Raw genomic sequence first — 13,056 nt, forward strand, 5'->3', positions numbered from 1 at the left:
CAACTTGAGATCAATTCTGTTTAAACTGGTTATATCTCTTAAGCCTAGAAATGAATGTTTTATGAGCAGTACAAATATCTTTTTAGTTACGAGAAAAAAACATATTCATCCGCATAGTCAAGCAAAGCCGAAGCACAACCAAAACAAAGTTCTTCCGCATAATGCATGTTTTTTTTTTTTTTTTACCGCTGTATGGCCAAACGTTACATTTATAAATGCTTTACAAGTATTTGTTTTTTTTCATTGTTAATTCATGTTAACTAATGAAACTTTTTTGTAAAGCGTTTCTCGTAAATTTAATCTAGAATACTTTCTACAGTAATCAAAGTTTTTTTTATTGCTTAAAACAATACACAAGTAGATAACAACAGAATACAAAAACAACAAAACAATGGGGGAAATAATATAAATTAAACATTAACAAATTATGAGAATTACATGACACTGAAAAAATGAAGAGTTACAGGTGTTTTTAAGGCTTTTTTGTTCAGACAACTTAATTGAAAAGAGGTATTTTTCAAGTTCTTTCACAAATATAAGAAAGAGCAGTTTAGCATTTATATTTATGAATATGGAATTTTGCTAGTAACAAGATCAGATTAATCACATAAAAATGACCTTTTTTAGATTGGCCAAAATCAACAAAGCCTAGGACCACATCCTTCCAATAAAACACACATTCATTATAGATTTCAAACCTAATAAATCCTAAAACATCTTGCCAAAACATTTTCGTAAATGGACAATACCAAAAAAGATGAACTACAGTTTTGTCAGAGAGGTCACAGAAAGAGCAACTGGAGGAAATATCCTTTTTGAACTTTCATGTATTGATTTGCAGGGTAGCATTTATGAATTATTATATTACTTTATTGGTTAAAAAAAATGAGATGTGGAAGCATCCACACTCACACTTGAGCAGACAATAATGACGACACGAGATACAAGGCATATTTTTATTTCTAAAAAAAAGTTAATTCACACCACATAGAGCGCATTAAATCAATGTCAAACCATTTCACAGTTTACGTCAGATGCGTTTACAGACGTTTGGCTTCCCCTTCATTATAATTACTATCCAGAATCAGAGGTTTTTAATGGACACAGAGTCTAAAGACAATGAACAATGACGATAAATCACTCAGGATCAAAGTTTTAGTTTTCAGAATAAAATGTGGTCCAGGTTTTAACAAACAGTCGACTAAATATAAAGCAAGATAAGCCTTTTTAGATCACAACATGTTTTCAGCTCACTACATATTTCACATTCAGTGGGTTTATATGGATTATTTTGGCACATTACTTTTGCAGATGTTTTTTTCTATAGACGCTGCGCTTTGAGCTTTACATGAAGCAGAACCACTGACCGTCAGAATAACACACAGCTCTCAAACACACCAACAGAAAAGGTCACTTTTGTTAATAAAGGCAGTCGAAACCCAAATCAACAAACAAGTGAGTAATAGTCAAGAAAACATTTCTTATCGTAGTCAAACACAACACTAATTAAATCAAATAAATATGATTAAAAATAAATACACATACAAGTTGGCACATAAAACTGAATTAGCCTTTATATAGCCTATAAAACCTTCCCGTTACTAAGATTGGCACAGTGCTTTCTAACTAGATATAACTAATGACCAGTGCGGTTTCGTTCATCATGAGGAGGTGAAGAGAAACTAACGTTAGCATCGAGGAGAGTTACTTGATTGTCTTCTGACCGGTTGTTGGGTATGAACCAATATTTTGAAAATTAAGTGACAGAGAAGCAGAATTGGGGCTGGTCGATATTATCATGATAATCACAATATAAAATTACAGAACATTGTGAATATCGAATATTGTTGAAAATTAAGATTAATAAAAAGAAGTGAGTGGTCACTAGGTCTGTATTTTGCACTAAACATTTTTAATGGGCTTTGAAACAGTAGCAGTTCTGTCCTATGGAAGCCGCCTTGTTTCCGCCACTGAATAATAAATAAATAACAATTGCTTTTTATCTCACAATTCTGACTTTTTTTCTCACAATTGCGAGATATGAAGTCGCAATTCTGAGAAATAAAGTCGCAACTGTGAGATATAGTCGCAATTCTGAGATATAAAGTCGCAACTGCGAGATGTAAAGTCGCAATTCTGAAAAATAAAGTCGCAATTCTGAGATATAGAGTCGCAATTCTGAGATATAAAGTCGCAACTGCGAGATGTAAAGTCGCAATTCTGAAAAATAAAGTCGCAATTCTGAGATATAAAGTCGCAACTGCGAGATATAAAGTCGCAACTGCGAGATATAAAGTCGCAACTGCGAGATATAAAGTCGCAACTGCGAGATATAAAGTCGCAACTGCGAGATATAAAGTCGCAACTGCGAGATATAAAGTCGCAACTGCGAGATATAAAGTCGCAACTGCGAGATATAAAGTCGCAACTGCGAGATATAAAGTCGCAACTGCGAGATATAAAGTCGCAACTGCGAGATATAAAGTCGCAACTGCGAGATATAAAGTCGCAATTCTGAGAAATAGTCGCAATTCTGAGAAATAGTCGCAATTCTTAGAAATAAAGTCAGAATTGCATGATATAAAGCCGCAATTGCGTGTTATAAAATCAGAATTGCATGATATAAAGTCGCAATTGCGTGTTATAAAGTCAGAATTGTGAGATATAAACTATTCTGAGGTAAAAAAAAAAAGTCCGTCTTTTTTTCCCTTAGAATTGGAGTTTAGCCTATATCTCACAATTCTAAGAAAAGAATGTGAGAATTGCGAGATATAAACTCACAATTCTGAGAAATAGTCAGAATTGCGTGATATAAAGTCACAATTGCGAGGAAAAAAGTCAGAATTCTGACTTTATATCTCGCAATTCTGACTTTATAACACGTAACTGCGACTATTTCAAGCAATTATGACTATTTCTCAGAATTGCGAGATGTAAACTCACAATTGTGAGATAAAAAGTCGCAATTATCTTTTAAAATGTTTTATTTTGTGGCGGAAACAAGCTGTCCAAATCTTGGTGGTTGTTTTTTTTTTTTCATTGAAAAAAAAAACAAAAAAAAAACACCAATTTTAATTATTCTTTAGCCAATGACAAAATATTGAGATGTAAATTATTGTCAAAATTTGGAAAGATATTGCGATATCAAATTTGTCAGGTGCAATCATCCAAACAAACAGAGTCGATCATTAAAACACGTGCTGCTTAATCAAACACAAATGACACTCTCTGATCTTTCATTTCTTTAATGCACATTTGTTCTCTATATACTGATTAGTATAGATGAGAATAATTTGATTCATGATTCTCCCATTATTCTGAATAGACACCTTAACCAAAATAGCATGTCATTTACTAGATTGCTGTGGTCGATTTAAAATGTTTAATTAATCTGAATAATAATAAAAAAAGTTTAAATGAATGATTCAATGACTCACTCATAAATGCTTAACTTGTTTCATTACTGGATGAATCAGTGTTTTTGGATGAATCTTTTAAATGAATGATTCAAAGACAAATTTTTTTGACAGTCACGTGTCGCCACCTACTGGTGTAACGATGTAATCGTTAGTTATTTGAAGCGGCAAAAGGGTGATTTGCTCTATTTGGATCGCTACTGTACATCAGTGTTTATATCTGAACTATAAACTTTTATCCCAGTAATTCTGTGACACTATGAATATTTGTAACACAGAAATAATGTTGAAAAGACTGAATATACATGACAGCTGGCTCAGCGGCAGCTCCAACACAAATCCGAATGTTCACTACATCATGCAGCTCTAGTTAACGAATCATCTTGTAATGAATGTCACTTCAGTTCTACTTTCCGAGTATGAATTATCATGTGAAGTAAAAGATGGAACAATATAAATGCAAGCACTGTAAAAAGTTTTGCCACAAACTCAACTAGCGATCACGAGACAGCTTTTCACCGCGACGAGAAATATCGTCACGTTTTAATATCGCGAGATCTCGTCACACCCCTACTGAAAATATAATAACCTTTCAATGATAAAATAAAGAAAATATTAAATAAATAATTATTTTTATTAAATGAATAAAATCCCCTTATTTATTATTACCTTTCAAAAATAAAATAGCACCACCTAAAAGAAATAAATAAATAAAAGATATTTTATTTTGAAAGGAAAGATTTATGGGTATCTTATTTGTGTATGGATTTATTTCTTTTATGGAACCATTCAATAATAAAATAACACAATCAAATCGAATAAATAATAAAATCCTCTTAAATATTATTAACCTTCAGGTAATAATTTAAGGGGGATTTTATTTTTTTATTTCATTATTTTTTGAGTGCGTGTGTCATTTTATTTAAGTTGATGATATTTAAGAGGATTTTATTTCTATTTCATTTTTTTTATTAATATTCTTAATTTTTTTAGTAATATTTTTTCAAAAAATTAAATAATCCCCTTAAATATTACCATCTTTAAAAAAAATAATAATAGAATAGACTAAAAGAAAATAATATGGGAGAAATATTTTGAAATAGTATATTTCGGTCATCATTTCCTCACACTTCAGCAGAACATTTAAGGTGAGCGTCCGGTGTCTCGAACACACTCATGACAGACACGTGACTATTCACGGGGTGATGATGTTATTAACCAGGCTGTGGAGACACTTAACCGCACATGTTGAGGAACAGCATCGGGATTGAAACTGTGGATACAGTCGTGGTGTGTGTGTGTGTGTGTGTGTGTGTGTGTGTGTGTGTGTGTGTTTTACTCCTCCAGAGCCTCCAGGAAATCCGCCACGGACTCCACCACGTAATCGGGCACGCAGTCCTTCAGCCCCGGCTCCTCGCTGTCCCTGTATCTGTGCGCCTCCTCCAGCGTGGAGACGCCCGTGAGCGTGAGGACGGTGGAAAGCCCACAGTTGCTGCCGAACAGAATATCCGTCTCCAAGCGGTCGCCGACCATCAGTGAGCGATCCGGATCCAGGTCGAACTGACTGGCGATGCATTCGTACATGAAGCGGCTGGGCTTCCCGATGACCGTGGCCTTCCTGCTGCTGGCCGTCTCCAGAGCCGCCGTGAGACTCCCAGAACCTGCCGGACACACCACACACTGCTATTGTAGATCACTGAATCACCAGCACAATGACACACTTCTAGAGGCATTTACACACTAAACAACAGCTCTGGTCACACTGGCTTTCAGAAGCGGACATGTTCTCAACAGGTTCATTTCACTCCACATTTAAAAGTTATTTTCAGGTTTCCACACTTTCTGACCAATAGATTTCCCTGGTTTTTCCAATGATTTTTCCAGTAGTTATGACTAAGGACTCTTCTAAAATCTAATATCTAGAATCTTTCTATTAACAGATTAGAAAGGATTTCTATTATTTTGCATGTTTTTAAGGTTTTCCGGGACTGTGAGAAACCAATATTTTGATTGGAGATGATTTGCATTGTGTATTTTAATGATAGTTAAGCACATTTAGGCTACACCTATAACTATTAGAATTAAAATTATGCCTTTACTTTATGCTGATTAAAAAAAAAAGCAGTATTATTAATATTTTGGTATACTTTTGGTGGAAAAGGTGTTTAAAAGCTTGGTTCAAATGGACTACTTTATATATCTATTTTTATTTTTTACATTTACATACATTTATTCATTTACATTAAGCAATATAAATGTAATGTATATATACACACACATTATGTATATAATTCAGTATGTATTCTAGCTCCTTAACTTTTCCACTTATGGTTTTTGAGGTGAGATGTGACCTGAACTACACTAAAAACGTATGTTCTACGAATGATTTTGTATAAATATATATATATATATATATATATATATATATATATGTATATGTATATATATATATATGAAGAGTTCAGATGCAAAAGCCTCTAAATGCCATCTGAAATTTTCTTATAGATTGATCATTTTTTATTAAGCTCGAATATTTAAAATCAATAATTTCACTTAAATGGCAATGAAGATTACCTATTAATTGTCATTTAAGTGAAATTACTGAACTTAAATATACAAGCTTGATAAAAATGATAATTCTAGAAGAAAATTTCAAGTGGCATTTAGAGGCTTTTGCATCTGAACTCTTCAGATAGATAGATAGATAGATAGATAGATAGATAGATAGATAGAAATCTTCATATGAGCTGCACTGAACATCCCCAATAGATCCGTCCTCAACGCCTCACCCGGGGTGATCCTGCCTCCTCTCAGCGGGTGCCAGGGGTCCGGGTCGGTGGCCAGGAACAGGCACTCAGAGTTCATCAGGTAACAGCTGGCTTTGGCCAGCTTCATGAAGGTGAAGTTCTCGTCATATCCGACCAGCACAGCCTTGACATCCGGATCCAGAGGGCAGTTGTAGATGCTGGTTCCCGGCTCCCGGTCTGCGGCTTCATCCTCCTCCAGCACCGGCACCCCGGCGTCCTGCAGCTCCTTCATCACCCCGCCGCAGCCGATCACGAACACCTTCCCCTGGAGCCGGGCCACATCGCGCAGGTACGCGGCGGAGCAGTACGCCGAGCTGAAGATCTCCTCCTCCGCGATGTCCGTGAAGCCCAGGCGGCTGAACTTCTGCACGTAGTTCTCCCGCGGCCTGGTGCAGTTGTTAGTGACGAAGAACACCCGTTTCCCCCGCTGCTTGAGCAGACTGACCACCTCCGGAGCCCCGGTAACGGCCGCTTCCCCGTTCCAGATCACGCCGTCGCAGTCGAACAGCACGTTGTGCTTCGAGTCCAGCAAGTCACGGATCTGAGCGCCGCGGAGCGTCACACAACCCCTGCCGCCACCCACCGCACCTGCCATTCTGCTGGCTTGAGATCCTATGATGGAAAGGGTTGAACTGCGACCGTTTTATTTAAACGCGATGACGACTCTGCACGTTAACCGTTAGTGAAATGAACGCAGAGCCGAAGCGGAGCGGTTCACCAGCACGTCCATCTCCGCTGTTCCTGCAGACGCTTGGTGACGGACCAATCACGTTCTAGTATGTCGGAAAGGATACGCCCCTTCCTTATGTGTCCTCCAATCAGAAAGCGGGAAGCAGCACGATGATTGAAGTGGGCGGAGCCTAGTGACCCAGAGGTGATCTCTAATTGGCCAGGTACGATGGGTCTAGTTAATCATTTTTCATCATTTACAGCTTTGCTGCAGTTTTTTGTTTATTGGTTCATTTTTATATGGGGACCGTACAAAAAAACATGATTTAAGCCAAAGACCAACCCTACCAACACTTTTAACTAATACGTTTAACTCTGGCAACATATAGAAATTATAATAGTCTACATACCGGTACAATTTTGAAAGTCTCTTATGCTCATCAAGCCGCCATTTATTTGATCAGAAATACAGAAAAACACGTTAATATTGTAAAGTTATTACAATTCAAAATAACGATTTTCTATTTTAATAGGCTATAAGTTATTTTAAAATATAATTTATTTCTGGGAATTTTCAGCATCATTACTCCAGTCTTCAGTGTCACATGATCATTCAGAAATCACTCTGATATGATTATTTATCATCAATGTTGGAAACAGTTGTGCTGCTTAATATTTTTTTTGGAATCTGAGATACTTTTTTCAGGATTCATTGATGAATAAAAAGTTAAATATATATATATATATTTAACAATATAAATATTTACTATTACTTTTAATCAATTTTACACATCCTTGCTGAATAAAAGTATTAATTTCTTTAAAAAAAAAAAACTGAATCCAAGCTTTTGAACGTTAGTGTATATTGTTACAAAATATTTATATTTTTTATTCTTTTTATTCATCAAAGAATCCTGAAAAAAGTATCACAGCTTATAAAATATATCATTCATAATAAATCCTCATATTAGAGTGATTTCTGAAGGATCATGTGACACTGAAGACTGGAGTAATGATGCTGATTCAGCTTTGATCACAGGAATAAATGACACTTTACAATATATTCAAACAGAAAACAGTTATTTTAAATGGTAATCATATTTCACAATATTACTGTTTGTTTTGTATTTTTAATCAAATAAATTCAGTCTCGATGAACAGAAGAGACTTCTTTCAAAAACAAAAAAAAATCTTACAGATCCCAAACTTTTGAAATGCAGTGTATGTATGGATGTGTGTGTCTGTTTGTGAGTATATATATATATATATATATATATATATATGTGTGTGTGTGTGTGTGTGTTTGTTTTAAACAAATCTCCAGAGCCTCTTATACTTCAACTAGATAAGAACTGGAGTTTGCCCTCTCTGACTAGTTGCACTCGTTGTTACAGAGAGCAGTAAGCAGTGACTGAACAAGAGAGATGGCGTTAAATTAATGTTTAAATCTAAAGCATGTCGAATAAACGCACACGTGACATTTGAGAGTTCAAATACATTTAACATTTTATTTTGTTTTTGTAATCACACAGGTCTCCCAAATGCTAGGTGGCGGTCATGTATCATAGCGTGGAGAAATCCGATTCATTTTTAGCGAATCAATTCATTTCAGTGAACCATTTCAGAGAAGCCCCGGCGTGGTATTTGTCTTAATTTAGTGAAGAAATAAGTAGTTAAATACCACGGCTTATCACCATATTCTTAAATACTTAGTATTAATTATGTATGAAGTGTTCTCCATAAGAGTCGAGAAATTTACAGGAGCTTTGCGAATCGGTTCAACTGAATCATCAATGAACGACTCATTGGTGAATCGGACCTCAGTAGTGCAGGAACACGAGAGTTAAAGCTGCTTGAAACTGCATATTACAAATAAGTAATATGATTAAAGCTCTTTTTAAAGCTTTTGAGGTCAGATGGAAATCCTACAGGCACAGATTCGTCCCCTGGATAGCTTTAAATCTGCAGAAAAACGAGAGGTATAGTTCAGTCTGTTCTCTGCTTCAGGTTTGGTCAGCAACAGCCTTGTTCACCATTAGCGCGTGTTTGTTATTCTCCCAGAACTCTTCGTCAGGTAAAGGATCGATCCCAAGACAAGTTAATTCGGGATGAGGAGGTGTCCGAATGTCTCGTGTGTTTGTTCACTGAACTACTGAGAAATGATCTGAAGAATCAGCGTGAACTGCTCCGGTTACTCCCTGAATCTAAACAGAACATTTACACTAATGCAGAGAGTGAAACGCAGGATGCTCCCAGTACGGTGATGCTGAACACTCTGGGCTTCGTGACCGAGCGGAAGTGCAGCTCACTGCAGCGCGCGGGAACCGGAGTGTTTGTCTCGCGCGGGCGCGCGCAGAAAGGAAGTATCGTGGCGATGTATCCAGGTATTCTTTATATGACGTCATGTGTCAATGTAACACTTCAGTTCGGAAACATTCCAGACATCTTATTTAAATAAAACATAATACATAGAATGACGACATTCCAGGTTTGTAAAAAAAAAAAAAATAGTTTCACTTTTTAACAGAAAGAGTACATGTATGTACAGTACAGGTCAAAAGTTTGGAAACATTACGTTTTTTTTATATTTTTGAAAGAAGTCTCTAATGCTTATCAAGGCTGCGTTTATTTGATCAAAAATACAGGAAAAAAACAGTAATATTGTGAAATATTATTACAACTTAAAATAATAGTTTTCTATTTGAATATACTTTAAAAAATAATTTATTCCTGTGATGCAAAGCTGAATTTTCAGGATCATTACTCCAGTCTTCAGTGTCACATGTGACGTCCAGTCTATCACATGATCCTTCAGAAATCATTCTAATATTCTGATTTATTATGAGTGTTGGAAACAGTTCTGCTGCCTAATATAGTTGATGAATAAAAGGTTAAAAAGAACTGAATTTATTCAAAATAAAAAAATATTTTCTAATATAAATCTTCTTTACTATCACTTTTTATCAATTTAACACATCCTTGCTGAATAAAAGTATTGATTTATTTCAAAAAAAGAAAATTACTGACCAGTAGTGTATATTGTCGTTACAAAAGATTTCTATTTTTAAAGAATATGCTGCTTTTTTATTTTTTTTATTTTTGACTTTTTATTCATCAAAGTATCCTAAAAAAGTATCACAGGTTATGAAAAAGTATTAAGCAGCAGAACTGTTTCCAACTTTGATAATGAATCATCATATTAGAATGATTTCTGAAGGATCATTTGATAGACTGGAGTAATGATCCTGAAAATTCAGCTTTGCATCACAGAAATAAATGATAATTTAAAGTATAATAAATTGAAAACCAATTATTTTAAATTGTAATAATATATCACAATATTAAATTTTTTTCCTGTATTTTTGATCAAATAAATGCAGGCTTGATGAGCAGAAGAAACTTCTTTCAAAAACATTAAAAATAGTAATGTTTCCAAACTTTTGACCTGTACTCTATAAGTGTAAATTGAATAAATTAAAATAGATGTGTATGTAATTTTTGTGATAATATTAAATATTTTTAAATCTGAATTAGTGACAATATATAGTTTTTTTTTTTGTACTGGTTAATACATGATTTCTCTTTTCAAATAATATATAAATTATATTCTCTATACAATTTCATACTTATGATCGTGTCTTATAAAGTCAGATTATTCTTGTTCTGTCCTGCAGTTTTCCTCTGTTATTAATATTTTAATGTCTTATAATCCTATACTTTACTTCTGTCTTTTTTTATAATGAATTTTTACACCAACATTTTTAATGTTGGTTATATTCATCTGTTGCATATGGAATTCTTCATAAGAGTTATGTTTTGATGTTCTTCTTTCACAGGAACCATCTATCAGGCAGACGAGCCCATCTTTTTCCAGTCAATCAGAAATCCATTTGTATTCAGATGCATAGATGGCATTTTGATTGATGGCAATGACAAAGCCATGTCCAAGATAGTGTTCCGGTGAGCATCATCATCATCATCATCATCATCATCATCATCATCATCATGCTAGCTTAAAGGGCTCCTATTCGCATGTAAATATAATTGAAAATAATTGGTCAATTGAAACAACAATAATTTAAATAAATTAAAAAGAACAAAAAAATATGGTAAGGGGCGGGACATTTCATAAACACACTCAAAGTGCTTGACCAATCACAACACACTGATCCAACCGACCAATCAGAGCACAGTGTGCTTTTCAGAAGGAGGGGCTTCATAGAGACAGGAACTAAACAGAGCGTTACTGACAGACTGGGAAGAGAGGAGCTGCAACAATGGAGAATATGAGGAAAAAATATGTTTTTTGAGCATTCAAGCATGAAAACTTGTTCTAGTAGAGCCCAAAAACAAAATCTAGACATTGAAAAAGGCCATAATAGGTCCCCTTTAATGCTTTCATTCACAGTGCATTATGAAGTGCGAAACATAAAGACACTAATGAAATGTTGCCTGGTGAAAACAGGTCGTGTAGCGGACGGGACAGGTTGGGTCCCTTCAGTTTGAGTGACAGCTCCTGGTTAACGCCTCATCCTGTGAACCCTCTCGCAGTGGGACAGTACGTCAACAACTGCTCTAATGGTCAGTCAGGTTGAGACATTAAACGCTTTACTGTCCACAGTTATATAAGATAATACCTTTGAGGATAATCTGTCTTGTTTTCCACAGAGAAAGCTGCGAATGTCTGCTATCAGGAATTTGACGTGCCGGATGGATTTCCTCTTGAGCTCCGTCAGTTCCTGCCGAACGTTAAATACAGAGCTGACAGTCAAAGGCAAGGCCAAACATTTCATGTGCTAGTGTTATTATTTAGAACATTTACATTTTCTGAACATTTCATCTTGCTTTCTATTTCAGACCTTTGCGCTGTGTTGTTCTTGTGTCACTAAGAGCTATTAATCATGGTGAAGAACTGTTCTCCAACTACTACACAATTGTGCATTAAAATGATTTTTTAAAAAGCTGATGTGTGTTTATATATATATTTAAAACCTAAAATTTGTATTTGAAATATTTTTCTAAAGCAAAAGTGTGAAAATAACCAAAAACCTGGTAACACTTTACCAGATCTCATTGGTTAACATTAGTTAACATGAACTGAGAAATACATTTTTATTGCATTTATTAACCTTAAATGTTCATAGTGCATTAACGAATATTAACAGATACAACTTGATGATAAAATGTATTAGTAAATGTTCCAACTTTAAAGTTGTATTATTGTGTTTAGTGCATAAGAAACATTAAGGAATTTGTGACCAGGATCAGAAAACAATCAGGATTTATTTATTTTTTAAATCTGCACCTTAATTAATAGTTGCGCTATTTAAAATGTCCTAATATGGTATTCTAGACAATACAATGGCTCTATCAAGTTTTTGACATACATGCATGTGTTATACAGTACGTTACCAAAAATACCCTGAAATAAATTCCAGGGCAAAAATATCCACTTTTATTAATGTTTTCAGAAGCAACTTGCAACACAAATGTGACCATGGACCACAAAACAAGGGTCAATTTTTGGAAATTGAGATTGATACATAATATGAAAGCTGAATAAATAAGCTTTTCATTGATGTATGGTTTTTTAGGATAGGACAATATTTGGTTGAGATACAACTATTGAAGATCTGGAATCTGAGGGTGCAAAAAAATGGAAACATTTGGAAAATCTCCTTTAAAGTTGTCCATTTATGTTGGAGATTAGGCAGCATTCACTCACAAAAAGAAATGTTTTATATATTTACGATAGGAAATGTCTTCATGGAACATGATCTTTACTTAATATCCTAAGAGAAAAATGGATAATTTTGACCCTTACAATGTATTGTTGGCTATTGCCACAGATATACCCATGCGACTCGTGACTGGTGACGTGATCCAGGGTCACAAATCACATTGCAATAAGAGTAATGACTTTCATATTGATAAGAAACAAAGTTTCAAAGGATTTGTTTTGTTAATATTTCCACCAGTCTCAGTAAGTTATGTCCTTTTGTAAAAGAAAATCTGCTCTGAAAACTACATTTTTCCTAAAATGTTTATTTAGAAGAAACTACTACATCTGATACTTACAATGTCCCTGCGGTTCCTCTTACCATGAAATCAGACAAAACAAGCAGAGGCCTGAACATTTAGCATGTTCTTTTATCAGATAAACT

General features: G+C 34.8%; 2 protein-coding genes across 4 annotated transcripts; one reads left to right on the top strand and one right to left on the bottom strand.

Moving 5' to 3' along the window:
- Positions 1 to 4,117: 4,117 nt before the first annotated feature.
- Positions 4,118 to 7,003, bottom strand: pdxp (pyridoxal (pyridoxine, vitamin B6) phosphatase). The gene is made up of 2 exons (XM_081354115.1): positions 6,206 to 7,003; positions 4,118 to 5,077 (listed from the first exon to the last, which is right to left on the bottom strand). Exons 1-2 carry the CDS (start codon positions 6,816 to 6,818, stop codon positions 4,752 to 4,754), a joined length of 939 nt encoding a protein of 312 aa, XP_081210241.1. The 5' UTR covers positions 6,819 to 7,003; the 3' UTR covers positions 4,118 to 4,751.
- On the top strand, positions 6,336 to 12,333 carry setd9 (SET domain containing 9). 3 transcript variants are annotated; one of them, XM_081354117.1, is made up of 6 exons: positions 6,336 to 7,116; positions 8,954 to 9,276; positions 10,729 to 10,852; positions 11,358 to 11,473; positions 11,561 to 11,666; positions 11,750 to 11,855. In XM_081354117.1, exons 2-6 carry the CDS (start codon positions 9,156 to 9,158, stop codon positions 11,835 to 11,837), a joined length of 555 nt encoding a protein of 184 aa, XP_081210243.1. In that variant the 5' UTR covers positions 6,336 to 7,116; positions 8,954 to 9,155; the 3' UTR covers positions 11,838 to 11,855. The 3 variants fall into 3 exon arrangements, with proteins under 3 accessions (XP_081210243.1, XP_081210244.1, XP_081210242.1); XM_081354118.1 differs by having other exon boundaries at positions 6,340 to 7,116; positions 9,124 to 9,276; XM_081354116.1 differs by lacking the exon at positions 6,336 to 7,116 and adding an exon at positions 8,440 to 8,871 and having other exon boundaries at positions 11,750 to 12,333.
- The last annotated feature ends 723 nt before the right edge of the window (positions 12,334 to 13,056 follow it).

The sequence above is a fragment of the Scardinius erythrophthalmus genome, assembly GCF_964197995.2.
Source record: "Scardinius erythrophthalmus genome assembly, chromosome: 23".
Taxonomy (NCBI): domain Eukaryota; kingdom Metazoa; phylum Chordata; class Actinopteri; order Cypriniformes; family Leuciscidae; genus Scardinius; species Scardinius erythrophthalmus.

Coding starts and splice junctions, on each gene's coding strand:
- pdxp (XM_081354115.1), bottom strand. CDS start 6,818: ATGGCAGGTGCGGTGGGTGGCGGCAGGGGTTGTGTGACGCTCCGCGGC. Junction 5,078..6,205: donor AGGAGGCAGGATCACCCCGG/GTGAGGCGTTGA, acceptor TGTGTCCGGCAG/GTTCTGGGAGTCTCACGGCG.
- setd9 (XM_081354116.1), top strand. CDS start 8,774: ATGATTAAAGCTCTTTTTAAAGCTTTTGAGGTCAGATGGAAATCCTAC. Junction 9,277..10,728: donor TATCGTGGCGATGTATCCAG/GTATTCTTTATA, acceptor CTTCTTTCACAG/GAACCATCTATCAGGCAGAC. Junction 10,853..11,357: donor ATGTCCAAGATAGTGTTCCG/GTGAGCATCATC, acceptor TGGTGAAAACAG/GTCGTGTAGCGGACGGGACA.